Below are 25,263 nucleotides of genomic sequence, written 5' to 3' on the forward strand. Positions count from 1 at the left end.
AACTCATCCTACGTCACTTCAAGCAGGACATTCATGCCAACATGTGCTGTTGATGATGGACAATGTGGTTACCAAGGCACATATTAACCGCCAAGGAGGCATGAGATCCAGGGTCCTCATGGTGGAAGCAGAAACTAGACAGGTGGGCGGAGTATTACATCTAATCCATCCGAGCCAATCACATCTCAGGGGCAGACAACACCCAGGCGGACTGGTTGAGTAGCACCACCATAGACCACGCAGAGTGGCACCTGCATCCGGTTCTGTTCTGCCAGTTATTGCAGAAATTCGGCACCCCTGTGATCGACCTGCTCACCACCCAAGAGAACACGCAACTGCATCACTTCTCCCGCTTTCACTTGCCCCGGGCAGAGGGGACAGATGCCCTTTGCTGTAAATGGCCTCTGGGACTTTTGTACACATTTCCGCCTCTACTTTTTCTATCACAAGTGATCCGCAAGATCATTGCGGAGGTGGCGGAGGTGGCATCCCATTGGCCCAGGAGGTCCTGATATGTCGACCTTGTCAGACTCTGTGTGACCAAACCTTGGTGAATCTGTCAGTGTCAGGTGTCCCTCAGCCAGGGGGCCATTGTTTGCCCAGACCCCCAGTGGTTCCATTTGACTGTCTGGCACTTGAGGGGACCTCTTGAGGAGAGACAGTTTCTCGGATAAGGTGACCAATACCATCCTGGTGACCTTCCACTACCAGAATTTACAATTCAACATGGGTCATGTTTGCCAGGTGGTGTGAGACTCATCATATTGATCTGGTCACAGTGGACTTTCTGCAGGAGGGTCGTGACAAGGGGTTAGCTCCCAACACCCTCCATCGTCAGGTCGCTTCCCTGTCCACTGTTTGGTCTGGATATTCAACACAGCCTCTCCGCAGACTTCCGAAGGTCTGGAGTTTCCTCAAAGACACCTTGAACCTATGCCTTCTGGTGGTTCACCATTACCCAACCTGGCAACTATCGGTAGTTCTTCAGACACTGACTTCAGCTCCCTTCGACTCTCTTCACGCAGCCTCCCTCTGACTCTTCACACTCAAAATAGTTTTTCTCATTGTTATAACTTTGGCAAGGAAAATATCAGGACCTCTCGGTCCAGGAGGACTTATGTATTACACATCCAGACAGAGTTGTGTTTCGCCTGGATCCGGCATTTATCCCAAAAATTAACTCCTGGTTTCACAGGGCGCATGAGGAAATTTGCCAAACTTTTGCCCACGCAAAAGACATCTGAGGGAAAGGGTCTGGCATACTCTGGATGTCAGGTGTGTCCTTCGTAGATATATTAAACGAACAGCAGAATTACGCAGGTCTGAGGCTCTTTTCATGTCCTTTTCATGTCCTTCCATCTGGGGTCCCTGGGGCGAAAGGTAACATCCTCAATTATCGGCAGATGGCTGAGGGCGTGCATCATGTCAGCGTATGAGCACCAGTCTAAGGCAGTTCCTCGCCATATCATTGCTCATTCTACAAGGAGCGTGGCTACCATCGCTGCCTCGGCAACCCAAGCAACAATAGACAAGCTCTGCAGAGCAGCAACATGGTTGTCCCCATCACCATTTGTCAGAAACTATAGATTGGACACATTTGCCTCCGCTGAGGCATCATTCGACAGAACAGTCTTGCAGGGAGTTATGTCCATGACCGACACCCTGTACTGACCTTCTTCCCGCCTAGTGACAGTTAACTTGGGTGTGTCCCATGCTTGGACACTCTAAGCAGTACACAGGAGAATGACCATTGGCTTACCTGAAGAGTCATTCTCTGGTTTCATCAGAGGCAACAGAGACAATCTGGCTTTCATCTCATCATCATCCTTCTCCAGTTCCAGATCTTCTAAAAAAACCTAGCATTAATGAGGACCAGGAGGTGTGGTTAAAGAAAATAATTACCTCAGTCCTTGAGCATTGAGACTAATTTAACCCATGCTTGGACTCTCCCACAATGCACAGAGAACGACCCTTCAGGTAAGCAAATGGTCATTCCAGTTTGTCTTCATGAAATAAAATATATTTCTTTTCTGGAACTTTATCAAGTAGTTATAAGCAGAGGTGGGCTTCAGCCAGTTCATCCTGGTTTGGGTGAACTGGTTGTTAAAATTCTACCCAGTTTGGTGAACTGGCTAATTCCACCACTGGCTAGCCCCACCCCCACCCATTTTTGGGCCATTTTTGGATGTTCAGTAGTAGTAAATAAATAGAGAGGAAAATTGAGTCAAAGGCCACAACAAGGTACAATTCCCCCTCTGTTTATTTACTACTACTGAACATCCAAAATGGCCTGAAAATGTCCAAAAACAGCCTGAAAAACAACCTGAAAATAGCTGAAAAACGGCTGTAAATGGCCTGAAAAAAACACGGCCAAAAGACAGGCTGAATAATGAAGATTTTAAATCTTCAATTATCTCTCTTGAAGCTGTATAGCAATCTGGATTTGAAAGGGGAAAATTAATTCGTAGGTTGTGTGGGCACACACTTCAGAGCTCTCAATACCTCAATCCATTGTACTTTTTCCTGCCCTGCTGCAGAAATCTTTTAAACATTTTCTGGGAAACACAAAGTGAGCCTTATCCCAAAACATATTCCATCCTCAGAATTTGAATTATTACATAACCATATGAAATATATAAAATCGCACTACTCAGCACAGTAACATCTGGACTATAGCAAAACTTGGTGAAAAAAATGATATAAGTTCCCATACTCTATGTACGGATTATGTTGAACTAATGTATTGTCTTTGGGTTGATTTAAAGCCAATATATAAGGAAAACAAGAAAACTTCATCAAAAACTTGAATTGCCATAATGCTGTCTTCCTAAAGCCTCCTGCTTCCTTCTTTGTTCCAATTACAATTTCTGTTCTAATAAACTTTATGTCCGGTTATAGAACCAATTTTGAAAAAATAAACTTGAAAAAGGGTCAAAATTCCTTCCACCCACTTGGACCTTTTCCTCATATCAGTACATATCTTTGCAAAACAGTTTGTGCTTTAAAACAAACATCTGTCTTTAGCACATTTAGTTGGACAACAAGTTTGGAAAAAAATCAAGGAAAGGAGGGAGGAAAACCAAGAGACCCCCCCTCCGCAAAAATAATGGAGTAGGATAGGGAAGGAATCTTAAGTATCAGTGTAAAACAGCACAGCTCCTGTAGTTATTTGCAAACCTCAGTGGAGGATCTGAGGATCTTGAGGAGTAATTCTAAGACTCTCCCTAAACCAGGAGAATCATAAATTGAAAGAATGCCCATTCCTTCCATTAGTAGTTGAAGATCTATAGCCTAGGGAAAAACCTTTCAGGGATCCCACCCTAGGTTTGAATTCAGTTGCCGTCTCAATTTTATTCCAGGTTATTTTTGATTCTCAATCTTGGGATTTCCCACTAGGAATTTTCTGTGCTTTTGAAGTGTAAACCAAGTTTAATTCTGCATATATATATATATATATATTTTCCGATATCACTATGGTGAGATAGGTGTCAGCAATAGGTGTTTCTGCTTGCTTACAGCTGTATCTTTATTAGGGCCAATCATACTATACATACATATTATATAACATAATATGTAACAGAGATTTTGCTTATGTTGCTTTTCATCTAGGAGCTCAATGTGATAGTTCACAAATGATAATTCTCCTAGGAGGGAAAAGTACTATAAGGTACTGGGAACTCTATAATGTGACTAGTACTATAGATCAGAGGTGGTATTCAGCAGGTTTTGATCAGTTCAGGGGGGGAAATGGAGATTTTACAGTATCCTTCCCCTGGAGTGTGTTGGGAATGGAGATTTTACAATATCCTTCCCCTGCTATGCCCACCAAGCCATGCCCACAGAACCGGTAGTAAAAAAAAATTGAACCCCACCACTGCTATAGATATAAATCTATTTTTTTCCTCTTTTGAAATATCTTTTGAGATATTTCCTTGAAATTTGCAATGTTGTTAGGATTTTTTCTTTCATTATAAGTCTCTTTCCTAGTTATACATCTCACAGGAAGAGTTTGTTTTCCATGGGAAAAAATTCTCTCTTTCTCTCCGTAATGGACTTGCCTGGGAAAGAACATGGTACATTTGCAAATATTATATTTTCTGAACATCCGCACATTCCTCTTTTATTCAGAACTCTTTCCCTCACTACATGAACAGGTGGATAGCAAGAAATCTCCATTCTAAATGTGTGTTAAAATAAATATATCAGATCACTAAATTTCTGTAATCTAAATCCATTTTTCCTTTTCAGTGTATCCACTTAATAAGATATGAGAATTTAGCTGTTTGGTGGTAAGCAGTTGCTTTGAGTTGACTCCATCTTATAGTTCCTGTACTTAGGTTCAGGCTCTTCTTTCCAGTTCAAACCAGAATGGTAACTTGTCTCTGTCATATCCCATAGATTTGACAGGTTATTCATCCAAATAAGAAAAGCAGAGAGGACAAGGAGACAAATCATCAAGTTTATACCTTTTCAGAAGAGACTGAGTTGAGAATTGTTTCTGTGCCACCACATGATTTTAAAAAAACAGCCACACAGAGTGGCTTCTATATGCACTATAGTTTATAATGTACCACTCCTCACAGTATTGTTTTCAATAGTTTTTACTCCTTTTTTATATTAGCAGAGATATTTTGGCAAATTAAGGTGGAGGAAAGAGCGATACAAGCAAATTATCATATTTAACTTTTTGTATATGAAATATTTTATTCACTCAGATTCTTTGCCGAATTGTGATTAAATGAAAATTAAGGCAGCCTTGGTGGTGTAATGCACATTTGAAAAGGAAAAGCTTTGATGCACCATTAGATGGGCCATTTTGACATTTTTTTTACTATACTGGATATCGCTAAATCGATGGGATCAATGTGGATTCATTTCTTGATCAGTTTGAGGTAGTCTGGGATTATGTTGATTGAATGATATTGTTTGTCTGTCTGTCTGTCTCTCTCTCTATGTATGTGTGTGGTTATAGTGCTATAAATGTCAGCATACATAAAAAGATAAAAAACTTCAGATATTCTCTGAATTTATTATGTGTATTTGGGACTTGGGAAAAGGACAGGCATTTAATGCAAGTCTTAACCTCTCTGCTATTAGCACTGTACTACAGCAATGTCAATAGTTAAATGCACTAAAATTCTCTTTCTCTTTCTCTCTCTCTTTCTCTCTTTTTAGCAATTGAAACTCAGAGCACCAGTTCTGAGGAGCTTGTTCCCAGTCCACCTTCCCCGCTTCCTCCCCCTCGTGTTTACAAGCCCTGTTTTGTTTGTCAGGACAAATCTTCTGGATATCACTATGGTGTCAGTGCTTGTGAGGGGTGTAAGGTGAGTGCCCAAACATTTCAGTTAAATGTTGCTGTTTGTATTCCTTTCATGGCGACAAAAGCCTAATAACAGGATTACACTCAAAATACGCAATCATACAGAAGCAATGGGAGGGATTGGAAACAGAGAAATATGTAGCAGAAATATATAACAGAAATATATAATAGTGAAGCCATTTAATAATAATATAATGTATATGGCTAAAAGGATGTGAATTCCAGCTTAAGTGAATATGTTATATGCAATAGGTATTTTAAGCAGTTAAGGAAGAGGGAGTCAGTAGTTTTACAGTAGTACTATATTTATGCCATGTATGACAGCAAACAACGGTGACCATAGAGAAGTTTGTAAATAGATAACAGGAGAAATGAAAAAGACACTTTGAAGCAGACAGACCTTGTTTATAGATAAGATTCCTATGGAATATTGTTATCTTTTACATTATATAGTTAGCAATCAACTTTAAAGAATATGTTCTCATAGCTGAAGTGCTGATTTTTCTTAGTAATCAATTTTGTTATGGCTTTTCATGTTTTTTTTAAGGATTTAATATTGTACTTCCATCCTGCTTGATATAGTGAATCACTATATGACATAATTAGTTAAATTATTTCAGAGTCAATGCTGTTGAAATTATGCAGACTCAGAGGCTCCATTAGACCTTTGTTTTGTACAATACACAGAATTTGGCAGAACACATGAATAAATCCACAACTTGAAGTCTTGTGGCAGCTGAAAAAGAACCACTTAAAATATCACAATGCAGCCCGAATGGTTTAGTGTCTCAAAAAATACTTTGAAAATTACACATGAAGGAAACTGATAACAAAGAATGATGCTTTCATTTTCTTCAAATGTTACCTATGATATTGCTTTTTACTTTATTAATAGTTTTTCAATGCTAAATTGCATCTCTGTGTAGGCCTATCTGCTTATACAGTATGTATGTTGACCCACAGTTGTTCTTCAAAGTTGATTTTAGCCTCCACATGGACTAAATTATTATATTTGTGAACTTTTTTAAAAGTAAAGTTCTGATTGGGATTTTACAATATCCAATTATTTCAGTGAATAGAAAACTATAGTCTTACTAAAGATTTCTTTAATTTTTCAATATTGGAAGTATACATGGATTTGATTGATGACTGATTGACCTTAAGGTGAACCTGAGTATTATGTAATCGTTTTTCACTAATCTATAAAGAAGTAAAGGAGACAGATCTCAGGCTATTTTTTTCAGACCTCCATTATGCTGTGAAGACCTCCATTATACCAAAGTAGCAACCTAGAACATCACTTAGAAAAAAATAACAAAATGAAGGAGATAGGACACCTTTTGGATTTAGTGATCAACCGATCTGCCTTCAAATTAAAGTAACTGAAATCAGTCTACCTTTGGTTATCACGATCAATTTATTGTGGGTTGAGCTGATTTGGGGAGTGTGAATGATTCTTACTATTTATTTTATCACCTCATTTGCTCAGTGGTTTGAAGCAATATTTTTATGCTCCTTTATCTCCATAAAGTAGCTGAGAAGTCTGTTTCGTTTTATAAAAACCTCCTCCCCTAGTGAATTAATCCTTTATCATTCTTTTTAAAAAATCATTAATAATCAGCTGCATAATATTAACGAATGGACAATATAGGATTTATATTAAAATAACTGAATAGCTCTAAAGATCAGAAAACGTCCCCTACCAATTTTTAGGTCATCAAGGAAACCATCATGTTTTCATCACTTTGATTTCACAAACTTTACCCTAATTTTACAGTAGTCTGGTCTTGGTTAATGATCTGCATGTTTTCTTTTTGACTACTTATCTTTAGATGCTTAAGATGGTAGTTGAATTATGCATGCATCAGTTCTAAATATCCAGTGGAACATACTTATACAACAACCATTCTAATCTCAGGCATAAACATGTTATTTCTATCATTTATTTATTTTGATTTATCTTGAGTTCCTGCCCATCCTTTTCCACTGCTTAGTTTGATAATGATGATTCTTTATCTGGTAAATCAAATTTAGCTTGATAGTCCTTCCTATCCAGCTTGTAGAGTTGTTGAGAATTGGAAGGCATGCAAGCTTAATAAATTATTGTTATTATTCTCTATAAAGTCATTATCCTCCTTCAAATCCAAGACTTTTGCGCATGTGCAAGATGAGAAATGGTTGCCAAGCTTTACTGCTCTGGCTTCGGAAGACAAAAAGCGTTTGAAAACTTATGGAACTAACCCTGGAAGCTGTGCGGAAAGGGGCTCCTGTAGGAGATCGGGATTCAGGGCACCCAGAGAGACAGCTATCTGGGGGGTCGCCGCATTCGGGCGGCTCCTCGTCGGTGTTGCCGCCCTTGGTGGTTTTCGTGCTGGTCGGTAGCGCTGGTCGGCGGCGGTGTCGGATGGCATTGCGCTAGCAGCGTTTTCGGCCTCGTTTCTTCGGCCCTGGGAAGCCCCTGGACCTGTGCCGGACTATTCATCGCCCCATGGAGGGGTTGGTCAGCCTGTGACGGTACTGGGCGAGATTGGGCAACTGGTTCTATCTGCTGCCACTGCGGCTCTCCTGGGTGTCCCCCTCCCTTTCTACTTGACTCGGTCTTTCCTCTCAGCACGGCCTCTCTTCTACTCTGCCGTCGCCGCTACGGGGCCTCTTGTTACTCGACACCTGGCTCCTTTTAAACGCGGTTTCTGGACTTTCAACCTCGGCTCCATCTATTGCGACCATCGCCACCCTTCTCCTCCGTTTCCTCCTCCGCTTTATCTTTTCGAAAAATACCATCGCTGCAGCGAGTATGAAAATCCTCTGGTGTACCAGCAACACCTGCAGCTTGTTCTCCATTACATTCTTCAGTGGAATGGGGTGATGGAAGATGGTGAAGATGCAGGTGGGGGACTTAACGCCCTCTCAGCCGACGCATGCCCCCCCTTCAATCCACCTCAGCCACCCCAGACTTTAGCCCCCTTTTTCTGCACCATTCCAGGTTCACAGGAGAAAGGGGAAGATTAGACACTCTTCTGCTACATCATCACTGGTTTCCAGCTATTTGAACTGCATGAACCGCTTGCACAAAATTAACACCTGCGCAAATTTTATTTGTATGCGGAATGTTTGTATGTATGAAGATGAATGATCCCACGTTTTAAATTAATTTAATTTTATATTTTTGTATTATTGTACTATTATATGTTCTTAACAGTTACAGTGGGTTATGTATGAGGAGAACGCCTGTGCGGTATACATGAGAGGCCTGAGAGTGTGGCCTGGAGCCCCCTCCACTGAGTGCAGAAGCAGAAGTGGATGGGAGCCCAGACCCACCTCTTGTCCTAGAGTGAATGGCCTGCCAAGAAGAACGGGGGCCGTGAGAGGTGAGGAGGGGTCTACGGGATGGAGGTGGGGCGGAGCATCTCGGTTACGACCAGGAGGGGCAGGTATGACGGGAGCTACAGGGCTGGCCATTACCGGGGAAGGAGGGTCTGCTACATCACAGCGATCCCTTGAGCCCTGTAAGCTCAACTCAAGGACCTGGTGACAAGAGAAGTCAGGGCCATGGTCTTAGGTTGCTGCTGCTAAATGCCAGGTCTGTGATTCATAAAGCTCCCCTTGTCCAGGACTTAATATTAGACGAGGGGGCAGACCTGGCATGTATTACTGAAACCTGGCTGGGCCACGAGGGAGGAGTCCCCCTCTCAGAAGGGTTTCAGGTGCTCCACCAACCACGACACCAGTGAAGGGGTGGGGGAGTGGCAGCTATTATCCGAGAGTCATTAGTTCCTTGCAGGATCCCTGCTCCAGAGACTGTCGGGTGTGAGTCTCTTCTCGTGAAGTTGGACCTAGGGGGTCAAGTGGGCTTGTTTTTGATGTACCTACCTCCCAGCTGCGTCACAACAGCCCTGCCTGCGCTCCTAGAGTCAGTAGCCGGACTGGCGGTTGAGTTCCCCAGACTGATAGTACTGGGGGACTTCAACCTGCTATCTCTAGGCGAACGCTCTGATGGGCTCAGGAGTTCATGGCTTCCATGACAACCATGGACTTGACCCAGGTAATTCAGGGTCCGACTCATACAGCAGGACACACACTCGACCTCGTATTTCTCTCGGGGCAGTGGAGACGTGATCTTGAACTAAGGGGAATAGAGATCTCGCCCTTGTCATGGTCAGATCACTTCCTGCTGAGGCTTGACTTCTGGAAGCTACTCCCCCACTGCAGGGAGGTGGAACCGATTAAATGGTTCCGCCCCAGGCGCCTGATGGACTCATTGGGATTTCAGAAGGAGCTTGGAGAGATACCTGACTCCCTTGCCCACAATCCAACAGAGTCCTTGGTCGCCGCCTGGAATACAGCGGCGACTGAGGCACTAGATCGAATTGTGCCTTTGCAGCCTCTCCGCAGCAGTGGATCCAGGAGGGCATCTTGGTTTACCGAGGAACTCTGGGAGATGAAGCACCAAAAGAGACGCCTAGAGCGACATTGGAGGGCTAACAACTCCGAATCCGATCGAATACAACTAAGAGCCTTTATTAGGACTTATTTAGTGGGGATACGGGTGGCAAAATGTACACATTTTCCGCTCTTATTGCATCCGCAGAATCTCGCCCGGCCACCCTGTTTAGGATAACCCGCTCCCTCCTGAAAGGGGAGGACGCGAGGGAGCCCTTATAGGGAAGGGCTGAGGAATTTGCTCAGTTTCTGTCGGACAAAATCACTCAGATTCGGACAGACCTTGACTCCACTTGGACAGTACCAGCGACGATGCTGAGGGAGGGCCTTGATCAGACTTCTTGGAATGAGTTCCAGCTTGTCACCCCTGAGGAAGTGGACAAGGCCATGGGAGTGATGAGTGCCTCCACCTGTTTACTGGACCCATGCCCCTCCTGGTTGGTCTCGACCAGCAGGGAGGTAACACGAGGCTGGCTCCAGAGGATCACGAACACGTCTCTGCAGGAGGGATCTTTCCCGCAATCTTTGAAGGAAGCGGTGGTAAGACCCCTCCTTAAGAAGCCTTCTCTGGACCCAGCTATGCTTATAAACTATCATCCAGTCTCCAACCTCCCTTTTTTGGGGAAGGTTGTTGAGAAGGTGGTGGTCCTTCAACTCCAATGGACCTTGGATGAAGCAGATTATCTAGACTCCTTTCAGTCTGGTTTCAGGCCTGGATACTGTACCGAAACCGCCTTGGTCGCGCTGACTGATGATCTCTGGCGGGCCAGGGATAGAGGACATTCCTCTATCCTGGTGCTCCTTGACCTCTCAGTGGCCTTCGATACCATCGACCATGGTATCCTTCTGCGACGGCTGGAAGAGGTGGGAGTGGGAGGCACCGTTTTACGGTTGTTCTCCTCTTATCTCTCCGGCAGGTCGCAGTCGGTGTTGGTTGGAGGACAAAGGTCGACCCCTAGGCCCCTTAAATATGGTGTGCCGCAGGGCTCGGTCCTGTCCCCCCTCCTATTCAATATCTACATGAAGCCACTGGGTGAGATCATTCGCTGGCACGGGATTAAATACCATCAATACGCGGATGATACTCAGTTGTATCTCTCCGCCCCGTGCCAACTCAGTGTAGTGGTGGAAGTAATGTGCCAGTGCCTGGAAGCTGTCAGGGTCTGGATCCCAGTGAACAAACTTGCACTCAATCCTAACAAGACCAAGTGGTTGTGGATGTTGCCCCCCAAAGACATCCAGATATTCCATCCCTAAGCCTGGGGGGGTGAAACTTTACACCCCTCAGAGAGGGTCCGCAACTTGGGTGTCCTCCTGGACCCGCAGCTGACATTAGAACATCACCTTTGCCCAGGTCCGCCTGGTACACCAGTCCCTACCTGGATCGGGAGGCACTTCAAATGGTCACTCACGCCCTCGTCACCTCAAGACCTGACTACTGTAACGCGCTCTACATGGGGCTGCCCCTGAAAAGCGTTCGGAGACTACAATTGGTCCAGAATGCAGTCGCGCGAGCGATATTTGGTGTACCAAGATACACCCATGTTACACCTATCCTCCGCAAGCTGCACTGGCTTCCTATCAGTCTCCAAACACGTTTCAAGGTGCTGGTTATTACCTTTAAAGCCCTACATGGCCTAGGACCCGGATATCTGCAAGACCGTCTTCTGCCGCATACCTACCAACAGCCGATAAGATCAATAGCAATAGCAATAGCAATAGCAGTAGACTTATATACCGCTTCATAGGCCTTTCAGGCCTCTCTAAGCGGTTTACAGAGAGTCAGCATATTGCCCCCAACAATCTGGGTCCTCATTTTACCCACCTCGGAAGGATGGAAGGCTGAGTCAACCCTGAGCCGGTGAGATTTGAACCGCTGACCTGCTGATCTAGCAGTAGCCTGCAGTGCTGCATTTAACCACTGCGCCACACAGGGTGGGCCTTCTCCGGGTGCCGTCGACCAGACAATGCCGTCTGGCGGCTCCCCGGGGGAGAGCCTTCTCTGTAGCCTCTCTGACCCTATGGAATGATCTACCCCCAGAGATCCAGATCCTTCTCACTCTCACGGCCTTCTGAAAAGCTACCAAAATCTGGCTATTCCGGAAGGCCTGGGGCTGTTGACCTCATGAATGAGGTCCAGCCCCACCTAGATTGAGTGCATGAAGTGATCTTTTAATCTGTTTTAATCTGGTTTTTTTCCTCTATTTTTAATTCTTTATTTTTTTAAAAAAAATGTATTTCTGTAAACCGCCTGGAATCCTTCGGGATTGGGCGGCCTATAAATTTATTAAATACTTAAATACTTAATACTTAAATATACACCAGTGAACATCTATAAGGACTTGGTGCCTTGAGGCAGTATTTTCCAGAAGCTCTGAGGCTCGACTTCCGGAGGCCAAACCCCCACCGTAGGGAGGAGGAACCGACCAGGTGGTTCCGCCCCAGGCGACTTATGGACCCGTTGAGGTTCCAGACGGAGCTTGGGGTCATTCCTGATACTCTCGCCCACAGTTCGGCGGAGACTCTGGCTGCCGCCTGGCATTCAGCGGCGTCGGAGTCTCTTGATCGGATTGCGCCACTACGGCCCCTCCGGGTCAGTGGATCCCGGAGGCCTCCTTGGTTTACCGAGGAGCTCCGGGAGAAGAAACGCCGGAGGAGATGCCTAGAGCACCTGTGGAGGTCCGATAAGTCCGAGGCGAACCGAGCACTTTTAACTACCTGCACCAAGGACTATGTCCGAGCATTAAGAACTGCAAAAAGATCATACATTTCTGCCTTGGTTGCGTCCGCCGAGTCACGCCCAGCCGCCCTGTTTAGGATAACCCGCTCCCTCCTAAATAGGAGGGATGCGGGAGACCCCTTGCAGGGTAGGGCTGAGGACTATGCTCAATTCTTGGCGGACAAAGTAGCTCGGTTTCGGTCGGACTTGGACTCCACCGCAGTAGATCCAGCCGAGACACAGGAGGACCACTTGGCAAACCATCTCTGGGTTGAGTTCCAGGATGTTGCCTCTGGGGATGTGGACAAGGCCATTCGAGCTGTAAGTGCCTCCACCTGTATTCTGGACCCGTGTCCCTCCTGGCTGGTTGCCAACAGCAGGGAGGTGACACATGGCTGGATCCAGGCGGTCGTCACCGCCTCCCTTCGGGAGGGGCACTTCCCCGCCGTACTTAAAACGGCGGTGGTGAGACCCCTCCTGAAGAAACCATCCTTGGATCCAGCCATTTTAAACAACTTTCGTCCTGTCTCCAACCTCCCCTTTATTGGGAAGGTTGTCGAGAAGGTGGTGGCCTTCCAGCTTCAACGGGCCTTGGAGGAAGCTAGTTATCTTGACCCCTTCCAGTCTGGCTTCAGACCTGGTTACAGCACAGAAACCGCTTTGGTCGCATTGACCGATGATCTCTGGAGGGCCAGAGATGGAGGCTATGCGTCCATCCTGGTTCTCCTTGACCTCTCAGCGGCTTTCGATACCATCGACCATGGTATCCTTCTGCGACGACTGCGGGAGGTGGGAGTGGGAGGCACTGTTTTACGGTGGTTCTCCTCCTACCTCTCGGACAGGTCGCAGTCGGTTTTGGTCGGGGGGCAGAGATCGTCCCTGAGGCCCCTAACATGTGGGGTGCCGCAGGGCTCGGTCTTATCCCCCCTACTATTTAACATATACATGAAACCGCTGGGCGAGATCATTCGGAGGCATGGGATAAAATACCACCAATATGCGGACGATACGCAGCTGTATCTGTCCGCCCCGTGCCAACTCAATGAAGCGGTGGACGTGATGAACCAGGGTCTAGAGGCCGTTAAGAACTGGATGAGCGCTAACAAACTGGTACTCAACCCGGACAAGACCGAGTGGCTGTTGTGCTTCCCTCCCAATAATTTGGCTAATGTACCAACGCTTAGGCTGGGGGGTCAAATTTTATACCCCTCAGATAGGGTCCGCAACTTAGGAGTCCTCCTGGACCCACAGCTGACTTTTGACCACCAGCTGTCAGCTGTGACCAGGGGGGCATTTGCCCAGGTTCGCCTGGTCCGCCAGTTGCGGCCCTACCTAGATCGGGAGGCTCTCACAACAGTCACTCGAGCCCTTGTGATCTCTAGGCTGGAATACTGCAATGGGCTCTACATGGGGTTGCCCTTGAAGTGCATCCGGCGACTACAGCTAGTCCAGAATGCAGCCGCGCGAGTGATAGTGGGCGCACCACGGTTTGCCCACGTTACACCCGTCCTCCGCGAGCTGCACTGGCTACCTGTTGGTCTCCGGGTGCGCTTCAGGGTACTGATGACCACCTTTAAAGCACTCCATGGTAGTGGATCTGGGTACTTGAGAGACCGCCTTCTGCCGATCACCTCCCTACGACCAATTAGATTGCACAGACTGGGCCTCCTCCGAATCCCATCTGCCAGTCAATGCCGACTGGCGACTACACGGAGGAGAGCCTTTTCTGTTGCAGCTCCAACCCTGTGGAACGATCTCCCCGTTGAGATCCGTACCCTCACCACCATCCAGACCTTCCGCGCAGCCCTCAAGATCTGGCTCTCCCAGCAGGCCTGGGGATAGGTTCCCAATTCACCCGCCCGAGTGTTTGATTGCTGAACGAAAGTTGTGTTTTTACTATTTTTCTTTGTTCACATTTTTTTTTTTTTTTGACATTGCACCCCCCTCCCTTGTGGTTGTAAGCTGCCCTGAGTCCCCTCAGGGAAAAGGGCGGCCTATAAATCCCAATAAACTCAAACTCAAACTCAAACTCAAACTGTTTGGCCCTGATTTTTCTATTGAGAAAGACAAAGAAGCATGAAGTTATATCACTGAGAAGCTGCAACTTCAAAGTACTTCTGATATTCTTTACTCACACACTATCCAATCTTTAGATGTAATGAGTAATCAAATTTACTTTCCCTGGGAACTGCTTAACCAGAGAGTATACTTGAATGGACAGGATGTATATACTAAGTTTAAGGTTATGAATACCAGCAATGTAATAGATCTGTGCCATTGTCATATGACTTTACTCACAAGTGATAGAAGACTCCAATTTGCTTGTTCAGAGTAGAATCTTCTCTTTCAGCTTAGCATTAATACCATCATTCCAGAAATTCTTACTCTAAACCAGACATGTCAAACTCGAGGCCCGTGGTTAGATCTGGCCTGTAGGATTGCCCTGGAGTCAATAATGGGCTACCCCCACCTCCCCGACCCACCCCAGCCCAATTGGGTGCATACACAGCAGGTGGCAAGCAGCAGGGACTGATGCAAAGCTGATATGCAATGAGCACTGTCGCCACAAAGCTGTAGTAGACTAGTGCATAGAGCTCCATCAGCAGCATTGTGCCCACCAACAGTGCCACAATCACCTCCATGGCTGGACCTACAGCCAGTGAATGCTTCCTGTTCACTGGGACAGCCCCCGTCCCATCTCCTGCCTTGCTCCCATATGGGAATGTCACGGGCACAATCAGTGTTGCCACCCTCTGCCCTCCCTCATCCTTTCCTAGGTGCGGAGGGAGGGAGGGAGGAAGAAAGGAAGGAAATGAGAATGGGAGGGAGGGAGGGAGGCAGGAAGGATGGGGATGGGAGGGAGAGAGACAGGCAGGCAGGCAGGCAGGCAGGAAGGAAGGAAGGAAGGAAGGAAGGAGATGGGAATGAAAAGAACAGAGGTAGGGAAGGAAGGAAAAAGTTGGGAAAGAAAAGGAATGGGAGAAAAAAGGGATGAAGGAAGGAAGGAGATGGGAATGAGTGAGGGAGGGTGTGAAGGAAGTCCTGCCTTAGCACTTGGCCACCACCAATCCTGCTGCCCTCTTGCCACGCCCCTTGCTACCTCCTCCTAGCCTCTCCTGGTACTCTCTCATCCTATCTCTGAGGATGCTTTGTTTACAAAGCCAGGTCTCCTCGTATGGAGATGGAGTGGGTCTCCCTCTGACCACCACATTTTGCTTTCTGCTGCCACATGTTCCCAGCCCGCAAGGCCAGGGATAGGCAGGAGGCCAGCATTGAATCAGGACCTGTGTGGGGACCTCCAGGAAGCCACCATGAGCAAGCTGATCAAGGACAGTGAGCACAGCAGCAGCAGTCTGGAGGAAGTAAGTGTGGCCAGGTGCCTCCTCGGGGAAGCAGAGCTGGGATGAGCTGCAAGGTCCTGTGTCCCGGAAGCTCAAAGACTGGGCTGTGCACTTTCCCTCCGCTGCGTGGCATAAGAAGGATGGCAAGGCTCCTGATGAATGATGCTTTGATGCTCGCCCTAGTTTGTCTTTCCTCCACTGGAAACCTCTGGATCCCCCAACCAGCCTTGCACCCTCCCACAGGAAGCCGAGCAGTACTGAGTGTGGAAGCACAAAGGAGAAAGTTTGCAGGAAGCAGTTTCCTCTGAATCCAACTTCTGACTTGACAGATCTCTAGAAAGAAGGAGGGGTTGGAGAGGGAGCTGCATGAGGGAATGCAAGCCAGCATGTTTACTACACATAATTGGAAATGGGGATTACACACACACACACACACACACACACACAAGGCTTGGGGAGAAGGCCCTCTTCTTCCTCTGAATAAAAGTCCCCAAACATGGAATGCTGTGTGTGTACACACACCTGGCTGCCAGCAGTTTGGGAGACAAACTTGTGTGGCAGCAAATTGTCTCCACAGCAAGTTAACTGGTGCAACTTGTTCAATCCCAACACAGGTCAATAGTGCCCAGTGAGCAGCGTCGACCTGGCCATGCCCACCAAGCACCAGGTTATGATGACCCGACTCTGACCACTCAGCCAAGCTATCTGCCATGCCCACCTGGCTGCTGTGAGTCATCATAGTCTTATATGCTACTGGTCCTTTGAGGGCAACCATAATACTAATGGGCTCCCAATGAAATTGAGTTTGATTCCCGTGCTCTGAACTGATTCAGCTCACTGTGCCTGTTCATACTTATAGGTGGATTCCCAACTTTTTACAGATAGAAAGTAACGTGAAGCTAGGGAAAGTTACATCTAATACCCAGGAAATTAGCACAAGGCGGTGTACTCTCTCCATTGTACGTGCGTACGTACATACATACATACATGCATACATACATACATACATACATACATGTATATACACACACATATATACATACATACCTGTTCTGTCTGTTACACGTTACTCTCTGGGCAGCTTGACATGTATCTAAACCCACCTATCCTCCAATAAAACAGACGATGTGTGTAGATCTGGATGCTTTATTGAAGGAGCAGCTCTTGCTATATTTGACAGCATAGTATCAGGAGTAGGGTAGAGAATAACTGATTCTCACAGTGCTGCCTAATGTCTATATGTATTTGGGTGTAGTATTATTACTTTTTCTTATTATCTTCTTTACTCCCCCCTCCCTCTGGTATTATTGTTGTTAATTGTTAAACTTCAATTTGATTCATAGTCTGGGACTGGTAAAAACTTATTATCTCTGTTGCACTGAGAGCTTTTTGCACTGGAGATGAATTCCCAGTGTGTCTAATCACACTTGACCAAAGAAAGTATTTTAAAAAGGACCTCCGAACTGGTTTCTCTGAGTATGATGGATCTTACATAAAGGAATTCTCAAAAACCTGATTTTGCTTGTTTACCTTTGCACATTTTATATCATGTAGCCAACCTTCTATGTGTAATATACACTCTTTACACTTTTATATATAGATAATTTATGTATAAATAACCACTAAAAAAACCTAATTCTTGGTTTTGATTTTTGCAGAGAATTCTATTAGCTTTTCTCCTTGTCAGCCTTGTAGTTTTATTGATATACACCTGTAATTACCTTTAAAACCTAGTGCAATGTTTATTGTTTGACTACATGTAATCACCGTTTCCTCTTACTCTTTATTATCAAATCTTTCTAAACTGAACCTCTTGACTAAAGTAGTTAGTTAGTAACATAACTAAATATATTACCTCTCTTCTTGATAAACTTTTAAATATTTGTTTTTTTCCCTATAATTTTTTCTAAGAGTCTTCATTTTGGAGTCTTCCCTAATAGAGAATTTCCTTCTTCTCCTTCAGCCTTTCTTAATCCCATATTGGCCAATCAACATCTTCCTCAGTTGACCTCTATTATTCTTTGCAATCTGATTTTTTGCATTTCAAATTTTCAAGCTTGGGTACTTGTTGTGGCCCAGCAGGAGCCATTGGAACTGCCACCAGACTCCGACAGCGAGGAGCCCTATGAATTGGCTCTGGAGGATGTGGAGGACCCTGGACGGGGTTCTGACTCCGAGCAGGGCGCAGAGAGGCTGGTTGGCCACCAGGAGGCGCCTGAGCCTTGGACCAGTGGGGAGGAGACAAGGCAGAGTGAGCCGGATGCCAGCAGTGAGTTATTCCTGGATGCTCGGCACCGAAGCTAATAGGCGTAAGGAACAGTTGCGCAGTTACAGGAGGTAATTGCCCTCAGCTGGTGGTCATTAGGCTCCTCCCCAGACTATAAAAAGACTGCTTGTGCACACGCTCCTCTTACAGAAGTCAACACAGGAATTAATGTCGGAGAACATTATTGTGAGTTTGGTAGGCTGGATTGCTGCCAAGCCTTATCTGTGCTGGATTGCTGCCCAAGGTTGTCTGTGCCGGTTTGCTGCCAAGGACCTGTCTGTCTGTTAATTAAATGCCGTAACTTATCTTTGGCTCAGAGTGTGTGTTGGTGTGGGACGAGGGGGGTCAGAACAGGTACTTATTGTAATTTTGATTATATTATGGTGATATTATTTACTTAAATATATAATAATATTTACACACCATGTTTATATACATTTGGGTGGATAACAAATTTTTCAGTTCCTTGGGGAAGATAAAAGCTATATTTCAGTTAGGACTCCCATCAGTACAGCAAGCTGGAAGAAGGGAAGTTTTGGTGAGTTGCTATGTACATTATGTAGTTTCATCTTATGCTGTTTATTAAAAATGTGAAAGTATGCCCATATGACAAAACTGTTGTATTATCAATCTTGTTCACAGTCACAGTGTTGCACATTGACAGATAGGTCCTTCTAATCATTATTTACCAGATAGTATGTTGATTGTGCCATGAATCAAAACTGTTCAGACTAACCTCATAGGGTACATTAGTATAAGGACTTCACATTCATCTCTGGTATCTCATCGTGCTATGATTAGACAAGTTAAACTGCGATTTTGGCTGAAGTCTCAGTTGAAAAGCCGATGACCTTGAGGAGAAGAAAATCAGAAACCTTGGTGGTTTAAACTGAATTTTAATTTTTAACGATATTCAGGTGCAATAATTCTATGACAAATGTTGCAGCCACTATACGGTGTAAATGAATGCACTATAAAGAAAAGAATGGCTTTCTGAAATTTATGATGAAATCTTATGAAGGACTAATTAATCAAAATAAAAAATAACTTTAAACTGTAATTAATATAAGAATAATCTTAATATTTACAAGCATAATTTCTTTTCACTAAAATTATGTTTTTCCTGATCTGTTTCTTGACTTTCAGCTTGCAGTATATGCTAGACTCAACAATTCTAATGTTGTTGCTTAAAACTCTGGCTTTTTGGTACTACTTTGTCTTCTTTCTAACATAGCCTGCGAAAGATTTATGGGGCAGGAAAGAGTATACCAAGCACTTACCCCAAATAATGCTGGTATTGTGCTGGTAAATAGAAAAAAACAAGTTTTTTGGCACATATAGCCATCTATTAGAGACTTGTCTCGTGTTCTAAACATTTAGAAGGCTTTTGGTACTGAAACATGATGCACATTTCTGGCATAAAATATGTAGCAAACATGACTTGAAGAAATTCAGACCAAAAAATGAAAGATTTACCCATTCACTTGTTCTCTGTCTCTGTCTCTGTCTCTCTCTCTCGCCTCCTCTCTCTCACACACACAAGTGTGTGTGTGTACATGTGTATGTTTGCTTCTTTGTGGATTAATAAATGTTTTAGTTTGGAAACAAATTCATTTCGAAAGTAAAAGATATAAATATTCAGAAAAGAGAGCGCATGTTCAACTCAAATTTATACTTTTATAGTTATTTATTTTTGACAAAGACACTAGAAGAATTGAGTAAGTTTAATTTAATTTGACTTAACCTTAAAACTTTCAAAATCTTCTCACTCTTATCCTATTGATTTTAGTGGATCTACAGTCTACTTTTCATAGCAAAATATAAATATTTGTATTCCTCCACGTTTAATCCACATTTCACATAGCATTAGAAATTTTGTGTGCGGGTGGTGGTGGTGGTGGTTTCCATCATAGTTTGCATTTCCCTGAAGGTAATATGGTGGAGTTGTTTTGGGGAGCTAACAGTGTTTGATTTAGGAGTTTAAAGAAAGGGTAAAGTTCCTCCTATCCAATTATGTCCAACTTTAGGGGGCAGTGCTCATCTCTGTTTCTTAGCCAAAGGAGCCAACATTGTCCAAAGACATTTCTGTGGTCATGTGGTCAGCATGATGGTATACTGGAACTCTGTTACCTTCTCATCAAAATGTACCTATTAACATTTGTATGTTTTCAAACACGACCTGGGGCAAGTAACAGGCAGGATCCGGGGAAAGTAATGGGAGCTCACCTCATTGCGTGTCACTTATATCTCAAACCTGGACTGTCAGCTATCCTCCTTTTATTTTTGGCCATCTTTGTCATATACTGACGTGACAAAATGATTTAAATTTTCTGACAATAATATGTTTAATTGTTTCTTGGGGATGAAAGAAAGTGATCCTGCTGCTTTTTATACAAAAGGCATCCCAAAAGTTTGGAGCTCAACCAAGAACTGAAGAACTATTTTTTTTTGCCATGTTCTTTGTTCCTATGTGATGCTTTATCTGGATCTACAAATTACATTGGAAGCTTCTTTTTTCTTTGTTATTTTGAACAGATTAGCATTTATATCTTTTACATATTTTTTCATAAATTGTCAGTTTTTCAAATCAAAAGTCTGATTTCTCAAACATGGACAAACTTTACATTTGTGCCTTGATAATGTTACTCAACTCATTCAACCATTTGATTTCAAACTGCAGAAATTGCAATTTTTGAAATTGATTGCATATTTTCCTCTCGGGTTCCAGTTTTTCATTTCCTTAACAAAATGTATTTCAAAGAATCCAGAAATAAGCAATGTGCTGTTTATTCTTTTCTTATGGTGCCATTGAAACTGAAGTAATCTAATTTGTTCACATTAATTTTCCCATAAATAATTACCAGTTTAGCTTGGATAAATTTAGACCAAAATAAGTCAAAATTAAACAACAATTTCCAGGTTGTGATGTTATAAAGCAATGGTTCCCAAACTTGGCAACTTTAAGACTTGTGGACTTCAACTCCCAGAATTCTCCAGCCAGCAGAGTCCACAAGTCTTAAAGTTGCCAAGTTTGGGAACCACTGTTATAAAGCATGTAAATAATCTGAAGCTGATCACATATGAAAAAGAAGAAGGGCTGAGATTATAACACTAGAGCCATTATTTTTTAGTTTATTTTTGTTCTTGTTCTATTTTCAGAAATTTTATTATGTATTACATACCACTTGGAAACAAGAGTTGAAGCCTGACAAAACAATATTATTTCATGGTGCACATTATTTTTCTTCCTTTCAAAAGGAGTGTTTGAATCACAATAATATTGGGATAAATATATATTTGCAGATTACTTTCTCTGGCCATGAAAAGGACTCTTAAAGTAAGACTGGGTGTCATTTTCTGTCATTTCACACTGCCAGATCAGTTTAGAAAAAGCCATAAGTTGCAATTCACAAGTCACTGTGATAGTGCAGGCTCCATTAGTTTTAATGGGGCTTATGACAGAACACACTTTGAGGATTGAAGCTGTTAACATAAATAGCTTTTCTCATGACCAGACATGGCAACTTTATTTGCATTTGAAATCCATCTTAAATAGCAACAAATCTAAGTGTTTGAAATGTATTTGGTGGCTTTCTTCTAAATCAGTGAAGCTGAATTATTTTACAAGTGGCCATAATTATATGTTTCAGCTTACTAAAGGTTTTGCCTTAAAAAGTTAAAGAGGAAGAAAATAAGAGTTAAATGTAGCTGAATATGGTTGTACTTTGTCTATCTGTCTGTAACATTTGTATTACATTTCTATCCTATTCTTCCAACAGAGAATTCAACCACATAAATTCCCATTTTGGGACTGGCAAAAACATGGCCTGAGGCAACAAATTATATCCTTTCTTCCCAGGGGTATAACACTTTTCCATCCTGGCATTCTTCAAATACATTGTAATCCAGCTCTTGGGATTTTTAGCCAACATTCTGTACAAAGAATAAAATACTAAATGACTACTATGAATAATGAGAGCCAGTTGGTCTAGTGGTAAGATACTAGTCTAGAAAGCAGAAGAATGTGAGTTCTTGTCTTCACTTAGCCATGAAAGCCAGCTGGATAACTTTGGACCAGTCACTCTCTCAGCCCAATTCATTTCATAGGGTTGTTGTTGTTGAGAAAATAGAAGGTGGAAGATGTATTGGATGTGCTTGCTGCCATCAGTTATTTGTAAAAATAATAAAGACAGAATATAAACAAATATACCACCTACCTACTACTAATAGTTCATCTGGAATGCTCTTAAAGAGCAACAAATTATTAGTTTGTTACAGTTTGTTATTGCTGGATTTTTACTGGCAATGTGTAAAAGATGTGTGATGCGGGAGGAGGATATCGTCAAAACCTGATTGGTCCAAAGACTGAGGGAAATTCTTTAATACACCTCTTCCTCCCCTTGGCTCCCCAGTTTCCTCTCAGTTTTTGGTCCAAAAAGACTCTTCAATTGGCTCCATTCGAGGAAATAATTACAATTTGACTAATTGGCTTGTTAAACAAAATTTCTAAATTAACTGAGCTGCTGGTGTTAAAGGGACCATCGAAGTGTTGTCTCTGGGCAGGGTTGGAGTGCCAGTTTGGCTCCTGGCTCTTACCCCTGTGGCCACATGGAGATCTGTCCGGTCCCTGTACATATAGGGGTGACAGGCTCCATCCTTTGCAGCTCTCTGGGGGCAGCTGCACGGTGGTGAGGCTTGGCTCATGAACAGCTATATTGGCGAGGCGAGGCTCGACAAAAGTGGCTGTCAGCATGACCGGCAGAGTGCCGCACCGCGTTTCATTTGCGGCGGCCGTTTTGACTGCGTGAGACTGCCCACAAGATGGGACCATTTTGGAATCCTGAGTGCTGCACTGACGAGCCCTGCATTGCAGACAGAGATCAAGGTCGGCAAGGAATAGATAGACAGCGCTGGAGGCAGCCTTCTTGTTCCCCCGTTGTCCCAACACCGGCTGGTGTTAAAGTGGAGTTTGCAGCGGCTCTTGTCAATGCAGTAGAGGCATGAGTAGAAACAGAATGGTGGCTGCCAGGCCTGACACCAGGCTAGCCTTTCCAGAGACCCACCATGCCACGGGGTGGGGGAGGATGATCCCAGGACAAGAGCGGTGGTTTCCAAACCTTTGGCTGCCCAGCACCGATCTAGAGCTGCCGTGTGCGATGAACAATGCCGGCAGCACACATTAGAGAAGAGAATTGCCAGGGCCGAGAGGCAAGCCCAAGCCATTAGGCCCAGCCCTCACAGGTTCAGATCCCCAGTTAGTCCTAGCCCGATTCTAGCTCTCCACCCAGAAGCTTCAGTCCTTCCTTGCCTTACATTTCTTCAGCCAGATTTCGTAGGCAGTCCAGACTACAATTCTCTCCTTCCCCTTCCATCTCCCCTAGAGTTATCAGGATGTGATGGGGGACCCATTGTAAGATACTTTCTGGGATTTCCTTCCCACAGCTCTTGCTTCTCAAGAGCCTGATCTACTGGGGCTCTGTCAGCACCTCTCCATTTAATAATTAGGAAAGAAAGACCATGAGACTCCATACGTGGAAAATCAAATGTACTTTTACTAATTAAAAATGGTTAAAGAGCGGTTGCATAGCGAAGTCTGATTAATTAGGCGCGAAAGCAGTTGATATATAGAATAGCCCATTCCACACCCCCTGGCATCATAGGCCTAGTCCAATCATAAGTCCTTCAAGTGTCAGGTGTGAGATAACTTCAAAAGGCATCACGAAGATGGAATGTCGGTGCCGTTAGTCCAGGCGGGAAACACCCACGCATGCGTAGTCTGACCATCCAGAGAACTCCAGAACATTCCTCCAGCACAACGAGTAACCCCACCCAAAAATACTATGCCCTCCCTCCCCGTTTCATGGCAACTGAAGCAACAGCAAAGCAGAAGCTGACAGGCTCACAGAGGAAGACCTAGATGACCTGGAGCTGTGTTTGTGTGTTTGTGTTTATTAGGATTTATATGCCGCCCACTCTCGAGAGACTCAGGGCGGCTTACAGATAAAAGCAGGAAGGGGGAACATATAAAAATTAAAAAACAGACATTAAAATTTCACAACATTCATAGCTCAGAATGGGGCTGGATAAATCAACAGCCCCAGGCCTGCCGGAACAGCCAAGTCTTAATCGCTTTGCGGAAGGCCGGAAGAGTAGTAAGGGTCCGGATCTCCACGGGGAGATCGTTCCATAGGGCTGGAGCTGCTACAGAGAAGGCCCTCCCCCGGGGAGTCGCCAGCCGACATTAACCGGCAAATGGAATCCAGAGGAGGCCTAGTCTGTGGGATCTTATAGGTCTCTGGGAGGTAAATGGCAGGAGGCAGTCTATCAAGTAGCCAGGTCCTAAACCATGTAGGGCTTTAAAAGTAACAACTAGCACCTTGAAATGTGTCCGGAGACCAATGGGAAGCCAGTGCAGCTCGGGGAGGATAGGTGTAATGTGGGTGTACCTAGGTACACCCACTATTGCTTGTGCGGCTGCATTCTGGACTAGCTGAAGTCTTCGAACACTCTTCAAGGGCAGCCCCATGTAGAGCGTGTTACAGTAATCGAGTCTTGAGGTCACAAGGGCATGAGTGACTATCTGAAGGGCCTCCCGATCCAGATAGGGTCACAACTGGTGCACCAGGCGAACCTGGGCAAAGGTCCCCCTGTTCACAGCTGACAAGTGATGTTCTAACGTCAGCTGCTAATCCAGGAGGACTCCCAAATTGCGAGCCCTCTCTGAGGGGTGTATAATTTCACCCCCCAGGCTAAGAGATGGAATAGCTTGACCATCCTTGGGAGGGAGCATCAATAGCCACTCAGTCTTGTCGGGATTGAGTGCAAGCTTGTTCGCTCCCATCCGGACCCTGACAGCCTCCAGGCACTGGCACATTACTTCTACCGCTTCGCTGAGTTGGCATGGGGCGGACAGATACAGTTGCGTATCGTCCGCGTATTGGTGGTATTTAATCCCATGCCGGCGTATGATCTCACCCAGCGGCTTCATGTAGATGTTAAATAGGAGGGGGGACAGGACCGAGCCCTGCGGCACCCCAAAATTGAGGGGCCTAGGGGTCGATCTCTGCCCTCCAACCAACACCAACTGCGACCTGTCCAAGAGGTAGGAGGAGAACCACCGTAAAACGGTGCCTCCCACTCCCACCTCTTGCAACCATTGCAGAAGGATACCATGGTC

The 25,263-nt window shown here is 44.7% G+C and overlaps 1 protein-coding gene across 3 annotated transcripts in view; it reads left to right on the forward strand.

The window, feature by feature from the left end:
* The window catches only part of RARB (retinoic acid receptor beta), a 278,793-nt gene that overhangs the window by 194,258 nt on the left and 59,272 nt on the right, over positions 1–25,263 (forward strand). For all 3 annotated transcript variants that reach the window (XM_087712874.1, XM_087712875.1, XM_087712873.1), the window contains one exon: positions 5,176–5,324. In XM_087712874.1, the coding sequence (XP_087569000.1) occupies positions 5,176–5,324 (149 nt within the window). The remainder of the gene's footprint in view (positions 1–5,175; positions 5,325–25,263) is intronic.

Source organism: Thamnophis sirtalis, unplaced genomic scaffold, assembly GCF_051295495.1.
Source record: "Thamnophis sirtalis isolate CommonGarterSnake01/CBP01778 unplaced genomic scaffold, rThaSir2_p1.2 scaffold_4, whole genome shotgun sequence".
NCBI lineage: Eukaryota > Metazoa > Chordata > Lepidosauria > Squamata > Natricidae > Thamnophis > Thamnophis sirtalis.